At 36.5% G+C, this 20,586-nt stretch overlaps 1 protein-coding gene across 1 annotated transcript in view; it reads right to left on the bottom strand.

Annotated features, from left to right (window-relative positions):
- LOC108110641 (AT-rich interactive domain-containing protein 1B) overlaps positions 1 to 20,586 on the bottom strand; it is a 75,448-nt gene that overhangs the window by 41,302 nt on the left and 13,560 nt on the right. Inside the window, 1 exon segment of the mRNA XM_017219740.2 lies at positions 17,644 to 17,852. Coding sequence (XP_017075229.2) covers positions 17,644 to 17,672 — 29 coding nt within the window. The 5' untranslated portion in view covers positions 17,673 to 17,852.

Here is a 20,586-nt window from a genome sequence, read left to right as displayed (position 1 = left end):
TGCCTCGCTCCGCCGCTGAATGCGCCTCATTGGCATGCAACGCGAACAAGTTTACAGCAACAACAAAGAGCCAGCAAAAAAAAAACAGAAAAAAACCAGCTAAAAAACGCAACTCCAACAACATGTTACAAGTGCAAAGGCAATGCGCGATGGTCACGTTGCAATGTTAGACATCCACCACCACCGCCTCCGTCGATCACCCTCTCTTTGGGCCATGGTATTTTCTGGTGTGTCTCCCAACTAGCGGCAACCAAACAACTTCACGCCCATAGACCATAATTTGCTTCACACAGTTATTTTCTCCAAGCTACACAGTAAGAAATAATGGTAACTTTTATAATATTATGATCTACTTTAATAATATTTTTTGATTTTAAGTTAGAATGGATAAAAAACTGCATATTTAGTTAAAAACTTTACAGAAAGGAGAACTTTTAGTTCTTTTCTTTCCATGTAGCTATACCTCTCTCTCTTTCTATCTCTATCTACCCATCTCTCTCTCTCTCTGTGCCTGTTATGTTTCTTCTTCTGTTTTTTGTTAGGTATGTGTCGTCCGACCTGCCCCTGGCAACAATGCAGACGGCCTATTACCACACAACCAGCCCCAAGTCAAGTTGAAGTTGCCCATGTTGTTGCTGCCGCTTTTTTTTGCCATTGTTGTTGCCGCTGTGTCCCACTGCAATTGCCGTTAGTTGTGTGTATGTATGTGTGTGTGTGTGTGTGTACTGTGCCAATGTCGTTTATAATGAAGTTTCCTGTCGATAAAGTTAAACTTCAAAGCTTTGGCCAAGTTTGGGGGCCTCGCAACATTGCTTCTTCTTCTTCTTCCCCTTTAGTAGGCTTCGTTGTTGGTTTTCATTTATGTTTTTGTTGTTGTTCTTGTTGTTATTTTGGTTGCATGAGTAAAACGTTGAAGGTGACTTTAATGCGCTTTATACCCTTGCAGGGGATTATAATTTTAGATTTAATTAAGACGGAGGAAGCTTTTAGAGGTGTGTGAAGGTAGTTATTACCATAAATATTATGAGTTTAATAACGGGTTGGCTTATTCACGCGTTAGTTGGTTTATTATAAAAGAAACTGTAGTTTAGTAAGTCATACTAAATTGGATTTTGTATCTAAGTTAAAAAGGTTTATTTTTTTATACTCAAACCACATGCAAAAAATGATAACGATTGAACAGAAATTGTAGACTCAACAGAAATTTAAAGTTTCATAAAAAACCACTGTCAATCCCCAAGAAGTATGCATCGTTTTTATGAGCCATATTTTATTGTGCTTACATTCCATACTAATGCAGTTTTTAGCTATAAAAGTTTCACCAAACATATTTCTCATTTAAAAGCAAGTCAATTATAAATGCAAATCAAACTGTTAATAAATAGTCTTTATATTAACATATTTATTGTTATCTTCAGATGATCTTTAGATAATCAAATTTAGTTTCGTAGCTAAAATAAGATGAACAAAATCCTAAAAACTACATATGCATCTCAAAAATGCGAAACAAACAATCAAAAACAATGCCGTGCACTCACACAAGCAACACCCACGTGACGTAATAGGTATCAAAACAAGACGACAATAAAAAAGAGAGCACGAGAGAGTCAGAGAGAGCGCGGCAAAAGTAGCAGACAAACAAATTATTTTCAAATTGTAGCGAGATCAATGCAGTGATAAGAACGAAAAGAGCGCGACAGCCAAAAGAGAGAGTGCATCTGACAACGAAACTATGCAAAAAGAACACAAAACAGAAGGAAAGAGAGGGGGTCGTGTAATGTAAAACCAAATAAAAAGAGTGCCACTAAATCCTGGCGCATTACAGTTACAGTTGTGTAAGGACCAACATAAAAAAAGTTAAATACAAAGAAAACAGTGGAGACCCAACCTCCAGGCTCCAACCTTCTCCCTCGCACCTCCACAGTTTCACACAGCAACGACCTACCTAACAACAACAACAATACATAAAAAAGAATAAAGAAAGAGAAGCTCCACTCGGAAACTACGTCAACAAAACGGGAACGGATGGGATAGGGGAACATTGGAACATACCCATTGCCATTTTGTTTGTGTTTGTTTTGCTCCAATTAGCAACTCGCTCACTTGCCTTTGCTCTTGCTCTCTCTCTTGCTACTCTGTTCTCTCTCTCATCATCTGTCCCACTCTTGTGGCTTTGTCGCTTGCGTCATTTTGCCTTTGCAAAGACAGTATTTTTTGCTTTGCATGGTGAAAGCTTTTCTTTGGGAATCCAAACAGCTGCTGCGGCTTTGTCGCCATGTCGCTGTACAGCTTTCGCAGTGTGTTTCATTGTCATCTCGCCTCATTCATGATGACGCCAAAAGAAAGCAGCAACAACAACAGTAACATGAGCAACAACAAAGCAAAAGCAAAGGCAGAAAAGGCAAAAGGCACAAAAAACGCCGGTTGGGATAGGGTCTCTATTCCATATGGGATGCCCTCTATCCCTCTCCCTTTCTATCTATTCAACTATCTCTATCACCCTCTTCATTTCTTTTAATTACTTTGTACAACTTTCTTAGTTTTTTGTTTACCCATAACATTAATATAATATTTAAACAATTAGTGTTTATTTAATAGTGAATATTTCTTAAAATTATTATAATTTTTTACCAAAATATCGATAAATACTTTCATCGAAAATTGTAATTTCTAATCGTAATACAAAAATATTTTCATGTTTAAATGTTTTATCAATAATTTTATTATGCTGTTGATTATTCTTTATAAATGAAAGTTAGGATTACAAGGAAGGGTCCTAGAAAATATTTTTAAGCGAGATGGAATCCGGAATACCTGAAGCTACAAATTAAACCCACCAAAAAAAAAAAGAAAAGAGAAGCCAAAAGAAAAAAAGGGATTAAGAAAAGGCGCACAAATTATAGAGGTTTTCACTATGCAAATTTAGAAAATATGGAATGTTACTAATAATAGCAAGCCGAAGGTCATTTAGGGGCCTGAAAACAAGAAATTCGCTTGTATTTCTTCTTCAAAGAACTTCATATTAAGTTCCTAACTTTTGCGATCTAGCACTTTGATAGGGTTACATGTAACCACAACCATAACAAATGACCAGTCCTATCAGTAATCGTTTTGTGGCCTCCCCTTGGATGGTCTTATCAATACAAAATATTAAAACAAAAAAAAACTAATCATAAGAATTTAAGTACACTTAAAATAAGGTTACCGCTCATCGTTATGAAACGAGTTGGAAACTAATTAAATGTTGTACAAACACAATTTGATGCCCATTCATAAATCTCTCAATGGGCCAATCAAATCAACTAAAAGACTTTTTAATGAAAGGCAACAAGATTTATGAACAGCCGCGATCCCATTTTTAATTAACACACAAAAGTGCCGAGTGTAGAACACAGAATGAAAGAGCTTTCGGCAATTGAGCAAAAATAGTTTGTTAATTATTTTTCTCTTTTTTTTTTCAAAACACGAAATTTGCACTGGCTATTATTTATTCACACATCGACATTAGGGAACTGTTGTTTATTTTGTTTACCATAAAGGCGAAGCACGAAAGCCAATCAATTAATTGCTGAATTTGATGTGGGCGAAAAAGCGAAATTAATAAGGCATAATTGTGTTTAGAAAAATAGCAATTTCATCGCTTTAATGGTAAGAAGAAATATTTTTAGTACCAACAGTAAAACAGAATTTTGTATATTTTAAAAACTATTTTAAGATGCTTTTTTTCAAAGGAGTTTGATTGTGAGTGAAAGGGAGAAAGAAAAAGTCACAGTTGTGTTTAGAAAAACAGTAATTTTGTGGTATTTATCGTAAGATGAAATATCATAAGTTATAATAGAGTTTTTATTATAATACTTTTCAAGAATGGTTACTCTTACAAAGACTTTCAAATTAATACCAATAAAATGTTGAAAACTTTCGGAATACTTTCCGAATTTTTAATATCTCAAAGCTGCTAGTATCTTGAACACAACTGTATGTTATAAATCCCATTTTCGTTAGGGAGAAGTGCAATTTGATTTGCGGCTGGAAAACATCTGGATTTCCCGCAGATCCTGAGATCGCTGCACAGGAATACCTTTAAATTCCCATAAAAAACTGAGATCGGGGGAGTGGGCTCCAAATGTCGGTGTGTAATAACCGCGGATTAGTTTTAACAGCTTCTCCATCTTCAAAACACAAATACCACAGAATGCTCCATAAAACTGTCGAGATTTCTTAAAAGTGAGAACATGAAACCCGCGCATTATCACAACTTTAATGACTTGTTCTATGGCAAAAAAAAAAAAGAATAAAGTAAAAAGAAATAAAATATAAAAAAAACTGGCAAAAGAAGGCAACGTGTTCTGTCCATTCCCAACCGTTTCCCTCTCTCACCGGTTCGTTTTTGCTCTCCATATCTCTCTCACTAACTGAGAACGAACGAAAAACGCTAACGAAACGAAAATGCAAAATGTCAATGTCCTCCACTGTACAGTTCAGCTACAGAATTGCGTCGCAGTTTTTGTATTTTGCCCACAGAACGCAGAAATGTTCTCGCGGTGAGCGTTACGACGGAATGGAACACGATGCACAAGCGAACAGAAACGAAAAAAAATAAAATAAAATAAAAATAAGAATGTAAGCGTGGACTTCTGGAATGGAGCTGGTATGTGTGAGAGTGTGTGAAATGAAGTAATGGGGAAGTGGGGATTAAAGGGGATTCACATGTGTGCGTAGTTCTCTCTGGGGCTTCTCTTTACCCAAGGGGTATATCACTCGATTATGGCAAAAACACACGTAAATATGTCGAAATAACGATATTACAATGGATATTATAGGGGATTAATCTAGAAAACTTTGTTTTACAAAATAATCGATTAACGATTGCTCATATAGTCATATAGGCTGCTATCAATAATATCGATATCTTCAGTAGTTTAATTACTAACGTTTGTTTTTTGGTCCATGTAGACATACAGACTATCGATATTATCGATATCTTCAGTAGCTGGTAAAGCTGTATTTGTTGGAAAAGTCTGGCAAAATTCTGGATTTACCCCCATGTAAATAATATATTCTGAAATTGAGATCTAAGCTACCCCATTTGAAACCCCCATCATAAGGGTATCCAAACCACCTTGTTATCCGATATTACTACTTCTGCTGCATTAGTTTTTCTGCAAAGTTTCTTTTCAGAGTTTCGCGCGCTCGTCATAAATCCAAAGCAAATACAAATAACGTCATTTGTCCGACCCTTCTTAGCCATCTTTGCGGTCCTCTCATATATTGCTGCATTGGCTGGGAACAACTTTTTTAATAAGCGCCAATAAGTTGGCTCAAAGAGCGAGACAGGAGGGGCGCTTGAAATAAAATGGTTTCTTGTTGCCAATACTTAATGAAAAACGGAAATGCCATTTTAGATTTATAGTTGTGATAAACAGCAGCGGGTAACCGGCAAAAGAGCAATTGGTCAGTTGAAAGTTGGTAACAACTTTTGGCCGGCTTTTTGCCAAACAGATGTTGGGCGGAACTTGTTCTTCGCCTGCGGCCACAAAACTTAGCCAAGGAAATAATGTTGCAACAAAAACTTGTAAAAAAAAAACGAGGTTTAAGGTTTCCTTGCAACAGCTGATGAAGTTGGTTTTAAGTTTTAAGAAAACAAATATTAAATTTAGTTAATCTTTAAAATAAAAAAATAATAGCTTAAAAGCACAATGTTTTTAGTCCTTTGTTTTATACAAAGCAATACTAATTAGAAGTATTAATAAGTTCCAGGGTAACTATTGATTTTGAAAGGTAAATGAGAATAAAATCTGTGAATCTTTCCCTTTTTCCATATACTTTCCCACACTAAGCTCTTGATGAACTTTAAAACTCTAACATTTATGTATATCCTCTTAATATACATTTATTTTACTCACTCTAATCAAGATAAATTTAAGTTAAATTCCTTTTGATACATACCTGCAAGTATAAAAAGAAAACAAATCAAATTAGTAAAATGTTGGATAAAAATAATTCCAAAGAAGCCTCTTAGTTGAGACCCCCGAACAATGGGAAACCCACAAATAGCAAAAGACCCAATCTCTCTCTCTCTCTCTCTATATATATATATATATATATATACCGACTTTGGTGGGTTGATTTTTTATTATTACTGCTGTTCACACCTGCACGTGTAATCAAATACAATAAGCCATAAAAAATTATCATAAACAAGACGATGGGGCGGCCAACCAAATGAAAAATAAAGTTGACAATGAGACTGGAAATCGAAATGTGGGTGGTGGTGGTGGTGGGTGGTGGCCAATGCCATTGTTATTGGGTCGAAGGTGAGCCCCTCGAAAATCCTTTGGCATACACAGACAAGGACAAGGATGGCCAGGCTAGCAGCAGCAGCAGCAGCAGCAACGACAACAACAACGACTGTTGTCAATGGCATAAATTAAGGCTCAACATGTTCATCGGCGGCGGCGGCGGCAACAAGGCTCCACAAGTGTTGACAAAATAATAACAACAAAAAGAAAAGCTCTGAAGCTGTGTCAATTCGATAGAGTCCTTGTTGAGCTCTGAATTTTCCCTCTAGGTCCCTATTTTCTACACCCCCTCTGCCCTTTACTTTCTCCCTTACTTTCCCTCTTTCTTGTTGCAATGCTTAGAATATTTTACAGTTCGTGCCATTTTGAGTGGAACATGATGTTTGGCTAATTCAAAAGATTTACACTGAATTTCGCAATTCAATTTTGGCCTTGATTGAACTGTTGCCATGCCAGTCAGAATTTTCCTTATTTTTCTTTTTCTCTTTTTTTTCTATTCAATAAACAAGTAGAGTTGGAAACTAACTTAGCTAGGAATTCCTGGAAATTTATTTTGGAAATAAAGGAAGATTTTTAGGGATGTTTTTTGGCTTTTCTGGAATGAATTTTAGGATTTATATATTTTAGAATTTGAAAGTTATTAAGTTAAAGTTAAATTAATAAAAAATATTTTCATTAAGTTTTCCTTTCAGATTTAAACAAAATTTCACAGAAATACCTATGAATATTTCGCCTTTTAGCTGCCTTCGCAGAGGACATTAAACTTGAAGCTTCCATAACGTAATAGCCACCTCACTCCTCACCCCTCTTGTGGAAACAAAAACTCAGCAAATGAATGTGGCGCCCATGACGTCATCAGTGGGAATACAAAAAATATCATATATATATAAAAAACAAAGCAGAAAAACGCATCAACCCCTGACGAAAAAGTTCATTGTCTTAGCTTTACAGTTTATTGCACTTAATTAACGAAAAAAAAGGTGGAAAGAAGAGAATCGCAGGGGGGAAACCCTCTGGCTGGCAACACCTAACAGCTGCATACAGATACATAGATACAAAAAGCCAAAAGATAATGAATTATTAGCGAAAGAATCATTAAAGCAAAGGCCAGAATATCTCTATCCCGAATCTGAGTCCCAGCCGGATATTAGAGCAAAGCCAACAAAGCGACAACATGTGTCGCCTCTTTCGGCAAAACATGCAACCAGCAAGCAGCAACTTGCAACAGCAACAGCAGGCGAAGGCGTTGCGAGTTCTTAGGAACTTGAAATCACAGTTCCCTACCTCCCCCCCCTCCACGACACACACTTTAAGTTCTTTTAATGTTGCATGGCAAATTTAATTTCTAAATTGCAGCTGTCGTCGCTCTGGCGAACATTTGTCTCTGGTCTTAGTGTGTCCATAATCTTGCCAATAGCATCGTCATAAATCATGCCAGCCGAACAACGCAGACATTTCATCAAAATCAGCAAGAACTTCTAGTTCTACCCTCTCTCTCTCTCTCTCTCTCTTAAAAAATTGCGTATACGACGCGTGTGCTGTGGGTAAATGAAGCATGGTGTCCCAGACCCTTGGGGTGCTTCAAGAAGAGGCTGTCTGTTAGGCAATTTGCCATGTTTTTCATATTTGGGTATTTGTGAAAGATATATCAGATAATCCGAGGTATTCTTAAGGCTGTTAGACATCAAATGTTGTGGTTTTTAGTAATATTGAAGTTTATACCAAAGGTTTATGTGTTTATTTCAAACTATTTTAAATTTAAATTATAGGAAAATGTAATTTTTGAAGGTATTTTTAAACTACTTTCAGTACAAAGAAGCTGGCTACTCTTGAGGTATGATAAAAACACAGACTAAGACATTGGCCATTTTTAAATATTTTTAAGATACAATTCAGACAAAAAATGTTTCTATGGGTAAACTAACTAAAAATGTCTTAAAATCAGGTTAATCTTGTTAGTTAGTCCTACTCGTACATATCAAAAAGATGAACCTTCTAATGTCCTATCCTTATTCATAACAAAATCGATTCCATTTCACTCAAGTTTTCCACTTAACTTTAGTTTAAATCTGTTTCTAATAGCAAACATAATTCATAACAAAATCGTCTCCCTTCCAAACAAGTTCATCTGTCAATTAGCCAAAAGCTGACTAAACCTCTTTCCCCACCATACTTTTCCCACTTAATTCCCTTCACAATGAAAGTAAAAACGTAAAAACTCTGATTCACTCGCAGCGAATGCCTGGCATTCATTCGGATTTAGATACATGTGCATAACAATGGGCAGACTGCACCTATGTATGCTTTATGGTCTGGCCCCAAATTGCATGTTTAATTGCAATAAAGAAACAACGCCCGCACATACCAAAAGAGAAAAACCAAAAAGAGAAAAACAAAAAAAGAAACAAACAAACAAACAATGGCAGAGAGAGAAAATACAGAAGCAATTTTCATGAAATTTCGCGCACAGCTGAAAGACACAAAACAGCTGCAGCCAGAGTGCAGTGCAGGAAAATGGAAAATGGGGGAAAATATTTCAATGCAGTGGCAATGTTGGTTGGGTGGGAAGGGGGAGCAGAAAGAAAATGCACCCCCTGCTGTTTAATCAGAGGGAATGAAAGGAAAATAAAGTAACCGCAACCGCACCCAAAAAATAAGCTTGGAAAACTCCTTTCATAAGACAAAAGTTAGTATCCTTACATGCCGAAAACCAATTAATAATTTAATTCGCTTTAAATGCCATTTTCATAAAAGTTCTTTTTTTTTTTTTGTTACGTATTTTCCATTGAAATTAAACAAGGAAAACTTCGAACAAAGGCCAGCCAAGCCAATGAGTCGAACTTGAAAGTTCTGCGAAACGGAAATTGCAGCAATTAACATGAATTTTTAAATAAATGTGGCAAAAAAATGTAAGAAACTAATAAATAAATTAACCACTCATAATTGGCAATCGTAACTGCCATTAGTAAAGGTTATTTTTTCAAATTTAATGCTTAAAAAACACTAATTAATACCAGCAATATTGAGAACAGCCATTGGTTGGTTCCAGCCTTTAATTTTCAGCCATTTAAATGTGGGTTTTGTCATGGTTTAAGCCCTAATAAAGCCTTTAGATTGCCTAGTTATTTCCACAATTAATAGGTAGATGACTAATAGGCAGATTACTAATCAATTTTTTATAGTCTTTTGCACTAAAAATTAATTATTTAAGCTACTAAAACCTGAAAATATTTGATAATTTATTGCCAGTCCTTCAAAGTTTACTTTTTTCATTGCTGATTTATGATTTTACTGAGAAAACTTAATAATTATTAGAAAATTTCTTTCAACCCACTCCTTTTATGGCTTTTTAACAATGTCACATACTTATTTAATAATAATTTATGCAGCCATAAAAACTCATTGTGGACTGCCATTAAATTAATTGATGGCAGAAAAAGCCAAGGATTTTGAAAAATTAAGGCCAAATATTTTGTTACCGATTAAAGTTTAAACCTGACAAATTGTTAAATAAAACATAAAATTAAATAAAAAATTAAATATAAAATATACTAAGTAAACATTCTAAAGTTCCAATAACAATAAAAACTAAATGCCTGGCTCATTGTCGTAAAAGTTTTTTTTGGATGGAGGGGAGAAAAAAAAAAGAATGGATTTTTATTATAAACGAAAACGAAATGTGCAGCCATGGGTGGTGGGGCTGTGAGTATCAAAGGGGGGGTTTCTTTTCAATGGCCCCAAGATGCTGATGCATACCGAAAAGTCTTCAGAGCGTTGATGAGACATGAAACGAAGCGACAGACAGTCAGATACATTTGCAGATTCAGATTCAGATACAGATACAGATACAGCTACTCCGAGTGCAGTGAGAGAGAGGAGTCTCAGTCAGAGATGCCTTTTAGCTTTTATTACATATGGTTTGGCTTGATTTTCTTGATTTTCTTGCTGTGGATGCAACGGCAATGGAGACCGAGACGAGACATGACCTACCCCAAGGCAAAAATTATTATTATTTTCTTTTTTTTTTTTCGTTTCTTTATATATATATATATACCTATATATATATGTTCCTTTCCCTCGTTTATATGATTTTCTTTATTATTGCTCTCGCTCTGGGCTTCTCTCCGGTCTGGGTTGGTTTTTTTTTTGGCCGAAATGAAGCCGTAAAATTATATATGTACATTCCGTTCCCCAATCGAGGTCCTGCACCTCTCCCTTCTCTCCCCCAACGACTTCATTGTTTCAAACTGCAGCGAGCAATAAATGAGTAATACGGTAATAAAAACAAAGTTTGCACACGATGGCAGGCGGAAGGGGGAGGGGTTAGCCTTTGTCCCTCGAAATATGGATTGCCCAAGAGTGTGCTGGCCACGTAATGTGTTTATCTTGGTTAGTTCCTCGCCCAATAACGCTTGACCATAACGTTGCCTCTATGAACCATAAAGCGATAGGGTAAATACCAGGGAAAAGTTAATAAGATTCGTTTTGGATTCCCGTCTAAGCATAACACCATTGCCTCTCCTTAAACTATAAAACCAAACTAAAATCTTCTTCCGCTTTAATAATTATAAAATAAAAAAAAGATAAATTAAAAAACTCAATCCGTTCTTATTAACCCCCTAACTCAAACCCACTACTGCAAGCCATGACAGTTTCAAACATAATTTGCCATCATTTTAATGCCATCGCTTACATATCTATGAATTTATCAAATAATCAGACCGTGTCTAATGCCCGGCAATGATACCGAAAACGAACCATCATCTCTATATCTCTCTATAGAAGATATATATATACTATATAGCTATATCTGTAAAGCCAACATGGCAGCAAGATCGCACTCACGGATACGAAAGGCCCGACCATAAAGACAAAGGCATTAAATTACAACTGGCAAACGAAGCAGCACAGAAGTGTAGCTAATGTTTTGCTACCTGCCACCCCGGCCCACTCTGCATCTCGCTTAAAATTATATAAAAAAAAAATAATCACAGAGAGAGAGAAAAAAAAGCCCAGCTGAAACCATAATTTAATAGCAGCTACTACACCAACGTTGCTGGCTCGCTGTGTGTTTGTCTAAACTTGATTTCAAAGTTAAACCAACCTTAACCAACATTTATAGACATCAAAACTTTGTGTGCGGCCCAAAGAAAAAAGCCAACTTTTTCAGTTTTTGGCTTAAACTTGATTTGCAGAATATATACATATATATTTACGAAATATATATATGGTATGGTATAGTACATAAGCAAACATTTAAGCTTTGAAGGTGAAGTGTCTTTATTGAGGTAGGCAGTACGCATGGAGTACGAAGAGAAGGCAATCTGACGAATTCGATGGTTAATTAAGCTGACTGTTGGGCCAAAAGTAAACCTTGAAAAGAGCCTTCTGGGCTGTCAAAGGAAGGTGTATTTATGGGTGGCATAAGATCATTTAAAGAAACAAAATTACTTTATCTTTATGAAAAATATTACAATTTAAGACAAAAAAGTCAGGTTTAACTTTAATTTTATGACTTATCTCATAGCCCCTTCATCAGTAAGAATTTAAAGACAAGTTCTTGGCTTCTCTTAACAACATATTTTCCTTTAAAACCGCTGACATATCATTCTACCTACTTAAAGATTCATAGTTTGTCACATTTTTGAGCAACTCAACTAAAAACTTCGTCCTTAACAGCTCTATTTACACTCCCTTAACCATGCAAAGTCTTATAAATAATCAATTTCTTCAGTTCACAAATCGATAAAAACAGCTAAGCAGCAACTCAATTGAAAATGTTTAATAATTTAATAGTTACTAAAGCTAGTAAAAGGTGTTAGGTTTCAATTTAGGACATTGGCGAATATTAAATAGTTTCAGTGTGAACTTTAACAAATGACCATTGGCTAGCCAGGAACCACTGCTAAACCCATTTAAGTGGCCAAAAACCAAAAGGAAAATCCTGGAAAACATCGGTTTGGGTAATTAGCTTTTCCCACCTGAAGGATTGCGAGTCGTCTGCCGACTGTCTGCAAACCAATAAGCTCGCATTACATACACTTTCTGCTTGTCAGTAAGAACAAATTTCCACCAGCACCAGCAGCATGTAATTAATATTTTGACATGTAGCCCCCAAAGTGGGGGAGGCAATATAAGATTCGATTTCATTCGAGCATATATATATATATACTATATAGATTTCTCTCACCAATAAGCTTCCAAATAATAATAATAATAACAAGCTAATGACATAGACGGATTGCATATCAAATTTTGTTTGTGATAAACACAGCCGCCTTTAGCTATTTGTTTGCTGGGGTTGCCTGGCTATTTTTGATGTTACCTCTCAATCCATCGGTTGCCATCCTTGACATCATGAAGGATGTGTCTAATGAAATTTCATTGAATAGCAATTGTTGATTGGAAAAGTCATTAATCTGTTGATTTCTTAGAGCAGCAAATGTGTTTCTTTGGAAAATAAAGACTTCTAAAATCAAAGTTGTTCCTAGTTGGTTTGATTTTATAGAATCCTTTTCCTGAGAGCTAATAAATTAAGCTTACAAAGTGACAGGCGGCAGAGACAGTTTAATTAAGTGACTTTTCCAGCAAGCCACAAAGGAATTTGGTTTTCTATAAGCAGTCAGGAAAGACAGTGAGGGAAAAGATGAATAATTTAAATTTATATAATTATAAGAGATTTTATTTATATTTTATTAATGATTTATTTACTGATTTTGGACAGCTTTTCCGACAGCCTTTTTTCCTACCTCCATTTTATCTACTAAAACTTAAAGTTAAACTTAGTTCTCCTTCACCTCTATACCCATAATTTCGAATACTTTTTCCCAGTGTAATTTCCCACCCAACCCTCTAACTATCATTTACTTTGACCATACGCAGTCGTGGAAAAACTATAAAAAAAATTGAAAGCAATTTGCCAAGAAGAAAGAACACATACATAGTGTAATAACCAGAAGCGAAAATTATTTTTCCAACTCACAGAGGGAAATCGCAGTACATATATCCCAGAAAAGGAAAAGAACGCCAACTGCAATGACGCTCCGCTGTCTGCATATAAATTTCGGTTAGGCGACACAAGCAAGGAAAGAGGGAGTGAGCCGGCGGGAAAATGCGTCTGATAAGGATGAAAATAAAATGCGATAATTTTTTCCTCGCAAATGCTTTACATGAAACGTGGGAGGACAGCAGTTTGTGGGTGCTAATGGTGGGGGTTACGGGGGAGGGGCTAGCTTGGGGAATGACAAAGTATTGGGCCAACAACAAAGCTCGAGTCATAAAAAAAAAAAGAACGAATAAAAAAAAGTTTCCTATGGGGCGTCAACGAGACGACGAGCTCTCTCCCATTTTCTTGGTATTTCTTGGCTTTTTTGTTTGGAATTTTCCTCAAGCCAAGTTGCCTGATTGCATTCAGCAAAGGAAAATTTAACAACACGACCAAGAAGAGTCTTCGTTTGCCTGAAAACCCCCCACCATCATCCGTGGCAACGAAATCTGTTTACAAATTTGATTTGCCTGCCACGCCCAGCGCAATTAGGGCGAGCAAAAAGCCATCGCAACATTCTCACACTCAACAGGAGGCCTACGAAACAGGGGCGTCGAAAACGGTCTTAGAGGGGGGTAGAGAGTTTTGGATTAATATAACCTTATATAGGTTCATCTCTTTTTCAATGTTTAAGTTTTTTAGATAAAAACTTTCAGTATTCTCAGTTTGATATATCAGAAGAAAGACAGATCTTCATATATCGATATATCGTTATGTTTTAAAAATGAGGTGATACTTTAGTACCACTAAATGTTGACGATTTATGAAGGAATACTTATAGATTCATTGATCTGGCAACTTTTCCCAGCTGTAAATTTGAAAAATAATCGATAGTATTTCGATATTATCGATAATATGCTTTGTGGTTATACTTTAAGTCTTCGCATTGGCTTTATAGATGTTTTTTTTATTATTTTCAAGGAATATAAAATAGGGAAATAAAAAGCAGAACATCAAACAATCGATGGTATTTCGATATTATCGATGGTATTCGATAGTCATATAAATCAGTAACCAAAACATATTTACTAATACTAATTTTTATTTTAAGAGAAGAATTTCAATCCCCTTTTTCTTAGGACGCCTCTGCCCAGCACCATAGATATGGTAAAACGGGCCTGCAGTCTTAGTCGCATTGATTGTTATGTAAGCGGCTTATAATTTCTTCTCGTCGAGAGAGCGGCTGAGTGAGATGATGGGGAAACGAATTTAATTTTTGTTTTCGGGCGTAGCCAAGTGTCGATTGCTGTTTCCCTTTTCCCTCTGAGTGTGTGTGTGGGTGGTTATCGGTATCGTTATCGTTGCCTTTGTTGTTGTTGTTCTTGCCACACTGGAAATTACTGTTGCCAAATGGAAAATGTATGTTTTCAGGCGCTTAAAAAGTAAATTATAGATGGTTTGTCCAGTCCTCAACGCCCCCCTCTTTTTCCCACAGCCCATCGACCATGCCCATTTCCACTTCCATTTATTTCCCTGTCGTACATAGTTAGTCCTATTTTGTGGCCAGTGGATGAAGTAACAAATCCACTTGTGGACTCGCTGGACTGTGAGAAAAGTTTTGGGTTCTGTTTTCTTTTTTGGTTGGGCATAAAGGCTGAACTAAGCTGGGATAAAGAATGGACCTAATGGCTCGGCTGGAGGGTGGTAGTGGGGGGTCAATTAGCCAATTACTGATGGCCAAAAGACAGTTACTGTGGTAACAGAGATGTTAACTTAAGTGGGGTTTAGTGGGGGTTTTAATTGGAGGAGATTTTTATCATTTTTTTTCTGGATCTAATATATAGATTTCTATCATTGTTTTTCGGTTTAAGCTTCTTTCTTTTGGCTTATTTACCTTCTGATTTCATTAAAAAGTTGAATAATAAACTAAATGCTGATCCATATATCTACTTAACCTAAACCTCTCTGTAACTGTTAATCCCATAGCCGACCAATTTCATAACCAGCTAGCTCTTAAGACCCAAAAACTCGCTTTCCCGCTGCGGCGCATAAAGAAACGATTTTCACTGAATTATTTTCACTTTTCTTCATAGGCTCAAAGACTCGATGAAATCGAAAGTGAAGCAAAGTCAAATCCCCAGCCACCGTTACCGTAGTGGAAGCGGAGTCGAGTGATGTGGATGTGGTGGATGGTGGCATGGATTGCATTGTTTTCTGTGGCAACCATGTACATGGAGATATTAGATAGGCCTACCTACAGACACAGAGACCCGATGAGTCGGCGCTCAAGTCTCGGAGTCGAAGTCAAAGTCGGTGGAATCGAGCATGCTGATGAGTTTGGCCTACTTTCACTTTCATTTTCTAGTTTCGGGCTTTGCAAGCGTAATCATTTTTGGTTTTTCTCTTTGGTTTTTAGTTTATAGTTTACTCGTATTTTCTGGCGTTTTTCAAGCCGGTTTTCCAACAGAGACAGAGACCCACTGACAGTGAAATAAAGTTGTTTCACATTTCATGGCTACTGCACTCTCGGCCATTCAAAAGATAGATTTCATAGGCCTATGAAATAAGGCAAGGAAAAACTAAGTTAATTTCGGTTTTTAGAGAATTACTCATCACTACTTGGGCCTTTGATGGATGTTCCTCTCTCGAGTGCTGCGAGTGTCACCACACCAACACTCACTTTCACTTTTTTTTCATATTTTTTATTTCAATGACAATTAGTGGCCACAAAAAACATGAACAACCATTCACGTTTCTCATTTTAATTGCATGCAAAAGCTATGAATAATATTGTTTTAATGATTTTTTACTGGCCGTTTAGTGTTATAATTTTAACTAGTCAAAATGCAAAGAGTAACTGTACTTGGTTTTGGAAAAGTTTTTAATTATTTTTATATACATATGATTTGCATGAGTACCTTCAGATTTGTGTTTAATTGAGGGAAAACTTTTGCCTAACAGAGTTTGAAAATTGGGGGGAAAATACTGGGAAAGTCTTTTAGTAAATCTGAAATTTATCTGGAATTTTAACTGGAAACAAAATGTTTGATCAAAGAAGCGTGTTAGATAAGGGCACACATTAACCCATGGTTGCCAGGCGCCCTTTTTATGGCCCCACTGGCTTTCGAAATCCCAAATGGCACTTGCCATATAGATATCCGAAAAAACAAAAACAAAAAGAAAAAGAAAAACCAAACAAGTTCGACAGTTAAACTCGAGCCGAGGGCGAAAATAAAATCATAAAATTCGCCACATAATTCCCGCTCACACTCGCCTTTCGAGTTAAACTAATAAAAAGAGTAATAAAATCAATTTCAATCAAAATACCAAAGTAAAATAAATACCAAACGGAAAGAAGCAAAAAACGTTGAAGAAAATTATGAGAAGAAGCAGGCCGAGAAACGAAAGCGGAGACACCACAAAAAACGAGGCAGCAGAGGCAGCAACAAATTGAGGGGCCATAAATCAAATGCCGAAATATGCGCCAAATATTATAGGAAATTTAGGAAAAACAAGAGATAGAATGCAGTAGCCGCAGAGAGAGAGACAGAGTGGGAGAGCGCGACGTGTATCTGTATCTGTAAAAAAATGTATCTGTATCTGAGAGATTCTCGGACTAGAGCGTGAAATTAATGATTTCTCAGTCGAAATAAAAAAAAAAACGAAACAAAAACACAGCAGGCGTGATGTCGCAATATTCAACGAGCTTCTAATGACTGGCACATGGGTGTTAGGACCACAGTTATAACATTTCAGATTAAATGTCTAGCCGAGACAGTTGGGAGTGGAGAGAGAGAGGTGGGTGGCAGAGGGGGAAAGCAGCTATCGACTCAGTGATAAATGAAGGTTTTTTCCAACTGCGATACCTAAACTAGTCTGCAAATTATTAAATACTTAAAGGAGTTTCATTAGGCAGTTGGTTTTGGAAAGTTTTAAAGGGTTTTTAAGCAAAGAGATAAACGAAAACTACAAATCAGCCTGATAACCTCCGTAGGCCCTAATTTTGTAACTTAAATAAAAAGATTTTTAAACTGAAAGATAGAATAGAAAAGTGTTTTGTTTAATACTTTTAGTATTTTGTGATTTGTTGTCCTAATATTAAGTTTAACTTTTTCTACAACTTCAACTACAAAGAGAAGGAACCTCCTCTAATTATTTTCCGATCTAAGCCCAAGTCACGTTTGTTCTTTGAAGTTTTCCCCCTTACCCACAGACACCCCACTAATATATATACTATTTCCCCATTCATCAGCCATTGTTTTATCCAATTTAGCTCATTAGCCATAAGGCTGAAAGACCAGAAACCGTTGAAAATTGCTTAACCCCCCTCTGGTCTTAACCCCTTGCAACCAAACTTACCCTGCATTTTCGGCTGCAGCAATTGACATCTGTTGTTGGGGCTCATCTGTTAGCCGCAGCGTTAGATGTGCCCTTCGTTGTTGTTGTTGTTGTTGTTGTTGTTTCTGATGGCTGCCACAGACAATGATGTTGCTAATTTATTGTTGTTGTTGCCGTTTATTTGTTGTCTACACACACATAAAAATCGCGTACGAAACGTAAATGAAACACTGCAAAAGAGAAAAGAGAGAGGGGAAAAATGAAAAAGGAAATTTTATTAACATTTTTCTGTGTAGATTTCTTTTTTTTTTTTTTTTTTTATTATTATTTTTAACAAAACGCTAGACTTGACATAAGTTGCCGCACTTGAAGAAAATACAAAAAACCATACATAGAGAAAAAGGGACCCCGAGAAAAACAAGAAAAACTGGCAAAAGCAAATGCCAGCTGGCCACTTGAAGACTCAAGTTACAAGAAACACTTAGGGCCAAGTCGAGCCGAGCCCCCTTTCTCCATCATCATCATCAGCAGCAGCATCACCATCAGCCTGATGATGAAAACCTCCAAAAAAAAAAAAAAGAAAACCCTAGGAAAACCCAAGATGAAATGAGTAAAAGGCGCCAAGTGAGCGTGTGTGTGTGTCTGTGCAAGGTGAAGGGAAAATGGGGCTTAAAAAGGGGGAGGCGGCTCAGTGAGGCCTCTTTTGTGTTGCCGAGGGCAAAGTGTAAGTTCTACTATCTCCCCCAAGCTCTTTTTCGGCAAGCAAGGTTTAGGGCTTAAGCCTAAATGTATCTCAAAAATGATTCAAAGTGAGATTTACAAGGGGCGGCTGAGAGACAATCAAGGGTGTTCAGGTTGTAGGGAAAGGGTTTCCTTGGAGACAGTAGTAGTGGGGAAAAAGCATATAGAGAGAATGCTAATTAAGGAATTATACTTAATTTAATGGGTTTAATTCTTAAATAAACTTAAAAATGTTTCTTAAATTAAATACAAAATGAAATTTAAGAAGTGTTTTCTTACTAATTTTTTACTGATATCTCTCCAAGTTCTACAAACACTTATATAACCCTTCTAAACTTAATACTTTCCAACTAGTAAACCTTTGATTACATCTTTTTTTAACCCCCTGGCGAACTCTTTCCTTAAGCTTCTTGTAAACAAACAGCATTATCTGCCATAAGCCTGTGAACTGTATAATCTCCAGATTCTGCGCAAATTAAAGTTTCATTTTTCCCCGTTTTTCTCACTTTTTGCTACTGCATTCTTCATTCTCCTCGCTTATTTGTTATTGTGTTCATTTTCTTCACTTGGCCAACGTGTCGTATACTCAACTCGTCAGCCACCACCCAAAAAGAGTTTTCCACACGCATGTAGCAAGTATTCTTCTGCTTCTGCTTCTGCTTCTGCTTCTTCTTCGGGAAATATACTTTCGTATATGTATATGTGTTTGTGCTTGTATGCAAGTGTTGGTGGCATGAGGAGAATGCTTTATTGTATTTGCTTTTTAAACATCAACAACATTTTCTGTTGCCATACAAAGTACATACAACCTCTCTCATATGAATGTTTCAATGTATGTGTGCAGATATATATATATGTATATGTATATAAAACTGCAGCAACTGCGACTGCATTGCGTTTTTCTCATTGTTTCTCGCCCGTCGTCGCCCGCCCCTTTTGGAGCCCAGAAAGTTGTTTATATAATTTCCTGTACGCGTGGCACAAAAGCCAGTACCAGAAGCATAATCTCCCCGTCTTATTCTCTCCCTATACAAGTACATATATCTCCATGAAATAATCCATCTCTCCTTCTCGCTCGCTCACTCACTCTGCCCATTCTTTTGTCATGTATTTTTGCTGATAATAATAATGCATTTCATTGTTGTTGTTGGCTTTGCTGCTGCTCTTGTCATTGTTTATAATTGTTGCTTTGTGCTAGCTTAGCAGATGCATAGATACACATGTATCTTGTATCTAGCAGATACATCAAGTGACAACTGCAAGCGCAAAGACAACTAACACTATTTCTGATATCACTTCTTCCACTCTGCTGGTCGTTTGATTGATTAAAACAAGGAAGCTAAATCCTTATGATTGTTATTATTATGGATTGCAGTGACTTGGGCAGTGGGGCAAGTCGGTTAGGGAATGTATCTTAGTTAGTTGGAAGGATAAATAGGGGAAAGGTTCTTGGTAATATAAAATAACATTAAAAATGTTAAATGTAAGTCTACAAATTCTAACATATTTGCGACAAATAGGTATTTAACTTTAGTTAGAATTTTGTTACCTATAAAACCAATCTAATTACCCACAAAACCGACATAAAAACCTTTCCAATCGCTGAACACCTTCAGCCCGAAAGGAAGTAACAGCCTTCGGACATGCCACTTCATTAAAGAAGAAATTCAATAAATTTTCACAAAAGCATGTTAATTGAGGGCCAGCGCTGGCGGCTCGGGATGAGATACGTTATTGATGAGCTGCTGAAGTTGTTGAAGTATCTTTCTGCGCTTGAAATAGTTTCAACAAGTCGCCGGGCGAGACGAGCGGCGACAGCATGGAAAATATGATCAAGGAAAAGCAATTTTATTTTGTTTACTTTATTGTCGCGACGCGTTGAAATTATTTCTGTTGCTATTGCTGTTTGCTGGACTTTATTTTTATCAACGCAGACAGGGACAAAAAGTGTGTTGAGTAGTGTAAGCAGGGGGAGAGGGACTCGAAATGTAAACAAGAAATAATGCATTTGTGATAATGGTAAATGGTTCCTTCTTCTGTCTTATCTTTCTTCCTTTTGGGTTTTCCTTTTTCCTCTTCCTTTTCTTATATTTATTTATAGCCTGTACATTTTTTTTTGTAAGTAAACAAAATATTTATTTGCTTTTCCGCAAACTGTCACAGGGAAAATATTCAAGCGATGATGGAGTGCAGCAAATTAGAAGACCAATAACAGAAGCTAAA

Source organism: Drosophila eugracilis, unplaced genomic scaffold (genome assembly GCF_018153835.1).
Source record: "Drosophila eugracilis isolate 14026-0451.02 unplaced genomic scaffold, ASM1815383v1 contig_353, whole genome shotgun sequence".
NCBI classification, from domain to species: Eukaryota; Metazoa; Arthropoda; class Insecta; order Diptera; family Drosophilidae; genus Drosophila; species Drosophila eugracilis.
Note: the sequence above shows the minus strand (reverse complement) of the source record. Positions and strands in the feature narration are given on the sequence as shown.